Source organism: Lactuca serriola, chromosome 9 (genome assembly GCF_051521515.1).
Source record: "Lactuca serriola cultivar US96UC23 chromosome 9, Lser_US96UC23_V15, whole genome shotgun sequence".
Taxonomy (NCBI): domain Eukaryota; kingdom Viridiplantae; phylum Streptophyta; class Magnoliopsida; order Asterales; family Asteraceae; genus Lactuca; species Lactuca serriola.
The window spans coordinates 27,867,521-27,872,240 of record NC_136416.1 but is presented as its reverse complement, the minus strand read 5'-3'; the positions used below and the strand labels follow the sequence as shown (position 1 = coordinate 27,872,240).

The 4,720-nt window shown below is 37.4% G+C and overlaps 1 protein-coding gene across 1 annotated transcript; it reads right to left on the bottom strand.

Annotated features, from left to right (window-relative positions):
• Nucleotides 1-343: 343 nt before the first annotated feature.
• Nucleotides 344-3,713, bottom strand: LOC145072281 (scarecrow-like protein 34). The gene is made up of 3 exons (XM_079018681.1): nucleotides 3,388-3,713; nucleotides 635-2,938; nucleotides 344-519 (listed from the first exon to the last, which is right to left on the bottom strand). Exon 2 carries the CDS (start codon nucleotides 2,833-2,835, stop codon nucleotides 637-639), a length of 2,199 nt encoding a protein of 732 aa, XP_078874807.1. The 5' UTR covers nucleotides 2,836-2,938; nucleotides 3,388-3,713; the 3' UTR covers nucleotides 344-519; nucleotides 635-636.
• Nucleotides 3,714-4,720: the final 1,007 nt, after the last annotated feature.

Below are 4,720 nucleotides of genomic sequence, written 5' to 3'. Positions count from 1 at the left end.
TATTATTAAATCATTTCCAATCTCTTACCATTTCTAAAAGTTTCTTATGAAATCAATTAGTATTTTTCTTATTTAAATGAAATACTTTATATAGGTTCTTATCTAATTTGTTGTTTTTAAATGTATGTAATATTTATAAAACTAAGACTTACTTGATATTAACATTATAAAAGCAATATATTACAATGATACCAACAATCTCTTTTATAGAATAAAGAGTTATAGTAATAAATTAATATCGTTATATAAAATTTTAATTATATTTATCAGGCCTACGCAATACTATTGCGATAGCAAAAGTGAAATTCCTATTCAAAAAAAAACACCACAACAGTATATAGCCTTCTACCAAAAACATATTTATATATATGTTACATTAGTAAATCGATGAGTCTAGGCTCACGTCTATCAGATGTTAACCATACAAAAAACATAACAACATATGATACATGACTTAAAACACATCTCATCAAATTTCATAACCCTCTTAATCCAAAAGCCTCCTCCAAATGTTTCCATCTGCCACCATAAACAAACATAACATTATTATGATTATGACAACAACCATGTATATAGCTATTCAGATTAAGTGCTTAACTCATTAAGCCCATTAAGCCAAAAAGAAACAACAAACCTTTAAGCCGGGACCCAACAAGAGCTAGCATACAACACCCTCCCTTTCCATCCTTGCAATATCCATTTCCCATCTTCATCAAACACAAAATCCTTATGATACCCGACCCGCTTACATCTCAACTTCGAAACAAGCTCCCGATCCAACGGTTTCATCTTAAACCCGGCCCGCGAAATCCTCACCTGCCACTGTTTATACGATTCCGGCCTTTCCACCCGTTCACCACCTTCACACGCAATCACATTCATCGCTTCACGCCCATAAAACTCCTTCTCAAAATTCAACCTCTCGTAATTCCCCCTTTCAATAGTCGCATCAAACATGTCAAACAAAGCAGAGTAATGAAAAAGCGTCTCCTTGAAACGGGTCACGAAAAACGGAGCACTGTAAAACCCGTTAATCACCGCGTGAACGAAAATATCAGGCTTCATTTCGTGTATCAATTTCAAAACCTTGTCTCGTGGACTATCCACCGAAACCGTTTCATCTAACAAGTTATGGAATCGAACCAAGCTGTTGACTGCTACGAATTCATGTCTTTGAAGCTTTAACTCTTCGATTTTAATCGTCTCCCAGTTTTGGCTCGCGATGGAATTGTACTCAAACGGGACGTTGAAGCGGTCACAGTAGTTGGATAACCGGCGTCCGGTTTCCTCTAACCGTTCGGCCGGGCGGAATCCCGGTTGCGGGAATTCAATTCCGGTGATCCGGAGCTTCGGAGGCCCGCCGGGTCGCTCCGAAAGATGTTTGATGAAAATGGGCCATTGGAATCCGTACGCGATTCCGAAGTCGACTATATGAATGATTGAAGCCGTTGAAGCTGCATCGTATATTGATTTGTTGGCGAATGTAAACGCGATTTTTTTGAAAGGGCAAGCGGAAAGGTAGACTTGATACGCTTGTAGCTTTTCGGTAGCTGTGATCCGCATGGCGGTTTTGACTGCATAGAGCTGGGACCCAGTGCCAGCTAAGCGGGCTTCGATTCCGGTGGCAAATACGTGAGCTAGTCTCTGGGAAGCATCGCCGGAAGTTGACGCATGTTGTTTTATGAGGTGGAGTTGTTCGGTGGCGGTGCGGCGGTCGCCGGCGGCGACCGCTTGGGCACAGTTGACTAAAAGGGTAGAAAGGTCAACGGTTTTTGTAGGGGTTTTTTTGGTATTTCGGGTGTTGTTATTACCATTTTGTTGTGGTTTTTCTTTTTCAGAACATGGTGTGGAGTTGCAGTTTGTATCGGCTCCGAGAAGTACACGATCGAACATTTCGGATAATTCGTTTTCTTCAACATAAACAGCAGATTGTTTGCTGCTTCTTTCTTCTTCATAACTGTTGTCATCTAACTGATGATGCTTCCTTCCTTTAATAACTACACCATTGGAATTGGATGAAGGTTTTTCTTTTTCTACTTTTTCAACTTTTTCAATCTTGACTACAGCTTCTGGAGGTGGGTTTGTTGAATCTTGAGGTGAATCTTGAGGTAAGTCGTATTGATCCAAATCGATAACTAGAGGCTTTGTAGAAGGTAGGAATTTACTAGCTTCTTCCATACCTTTATTGAATTGCTTGATAGATTCGGTATCTGTGAATATATTTTGTGCCATGTGTGTATTTAGCATTTGATTCATATTGCCATTGACATCATTGAATGACATGAACGGGTGGTAATCAAGGGTTTGAGTTTGTGTAACGGGTGATAATGAGTCAAAAGTGTAACCACCAGGCCAATCGGGTTGAGTTGAGTTGCTGTGACTCGTGCTGCTGTTTGTATTCTCATTCTCTTCTGAGGTTTCAAGATTTGGGGGTAATGTATGTTGTGGAGAAGGAGAGGGATATTGTTCACCTAAGGCTTCATATAAAGATCTTTCGGTGGCTTGTAGTTCTAAAGGGTCACAAAACAAGCTTTGTATCCCCTCTTCATCTTCTTCAACAAGAATCTGGTCTATGAAGTTGAAAACACATTCGTTGAATTCATCTGGAGATTCCTCTTGTGAAGGGATGTCTGGGGATACACTTGAAGAACCAGTGTTAGGATCTGGTGGAGTGTAAGGAATCTCCAAGAAGCTTAAATCTAAAGGTTCGTCTTTATATTTGTATCCATTTGTGAGGGCTGAACTTTGATCAAAGATGGGTAAGATATCATCATCATACAAACTGAAACCATTGATGTGATTAGAGAATCCATTTTGTCGTGGCTCCATGACCATATACAACTAATCAGAACTGAGCATGAAAGGCACCAAAATTATCCCAACTCTTCGTACAAGCTACAGAAAGATGATTAATTTCGGACAAGTTTTCCACTAAAACCTACAAACAACAAGAAGAAGAGAGGATGAAAATCTTGTTATTTTGCATAAAGCTCCGATGTTAAGAACAGTATCCCACTCATTATCAAATCGAGAAACGAAAAGGTTACAACGAACAAAAGTTTACAGACTCAAAAAAAAAATTAATGAATAATTTAAGAATAAAGAAGCACAAAAATCAAACAGATCTCTGCCTTACACATATCAAGACTGTAAATAAAACGCATACTACATACCAAAAGGTAGAAAAAGTATTTAATTCAATCAAAAAGAGCAAAAAAACGGCATACACACATAAAACCCTAATTTTGCAAAGAAGAAATCAGCAAAATCAAACTAAAAATGAACTCGGATAGAGGAATTGGATTCAAGGATTAAAGGATAAAAGTCAAACATAATCATAAAGTGAAAACATAAAATAACGAAGCAAAGGAAGTGTTCATGGTTTACCTCCGACTGGTGGCCTTAGGAGGCGTGGTGCAGAGAGAAGTGGAGAAGAAAGGGTTGTCAGTTGAAGATTAGAAGCTGATTGAAGAGGGATGTGAATATTAATGTACCGCAGAATAGGGATCCATGAATCAGGAAGGATCCTGGAAGTGAAGGTGGGGGTATGTGGACTCAGGCAGCCGTTCAGAGCGGTTACCGGTGGTGGGAGCACGCACGGTTAGTGCGTTTAACAGGCAGACAATGGCTTTAGCGGGATCCTTGACATCTGTGGGTTGGAGTTACCGGTTGAATATTCATTCCACACGTAAATTCAGACACATTCTTTTCCATAAGAAAATTTATAATCGTGTATTTTGTTGAATGATGATATATATTTTGTGAATTTATTTAATCAATTCATGTATATAATAGTTAGGGGCCGTTTTGATAGTTGTTGATTAATAAAGTGCTAAACGGGAAAGATCTTTCTGAGTAATAAATTCTGACCGGGTAAGAAATGATGTTGTTTGATTGTACATCTGATTAAATGTGTTGACTGATGTAAAATGATCATTTTACCCTTGTACTTATAATAATAATAATAATAATAAAACTTCCAGCATAATAAAAAATATCTAATCAATCTATTCATTTAAAGAAAGATTATGAACTCACTAACAAATCTTTTTGTCTACTAATGTTTTAAGGCCTTGTTTGTTATGCAAGACAGGACATGAAAGAACCAGGTGTACTGCCTGGGACTGGGGCTGGAACAAAATTGCAAGTTTTGATCTTTCGTCTATGAAAAAGACATAAATATCTTCCTAATCATCATAGCTGAAATGCCCTTGAAACCGTGTTGATAAGAATTAAGAAATTATACCCTTACAAACGGAATCACCAAAAGATGGAATGGCTGATTCCAAAGCTCTGATGCCATCCTTGGAAGTGAAAAATGAAGCATTATCAGTTGACCGCCAATTAACCAATAAATGTGAAATTTTACAACGTAGAATTAGAAGATTGTTTTATGTATCAGAAGTAGAACTTATGGAAGTGAAAACTAAAGCATAAACCTAATCCAACTAAGGAACAAATACCATCATTCAAAAAATTTAACTATAACTGATATGTAAACTAAAAAAATAGTTGAAATAAACAAAATTTTATCATATGATTCATTCTATGACCACATCAAAACACATACATATTCTATTTGGTGGATTGGTTTCATTGAGCAATCACTCAAAGGAGTACAAAAAAACAAACATACAAATAAAAATCAGATTCAACATCATGACCACATCAGACTAATATAACCAAACTCTATACTAAACAGTGGAGCAAAAGGCCTTTC

Coding starts and splice junctions, on each gene's coding strand:
- LOC145072281 (XM_079018681.1), bottom strand. CDS start 2,835: ATGGTCATGGAGCCACGACAAAATGGATTCTCTAATCACATCAATGGT.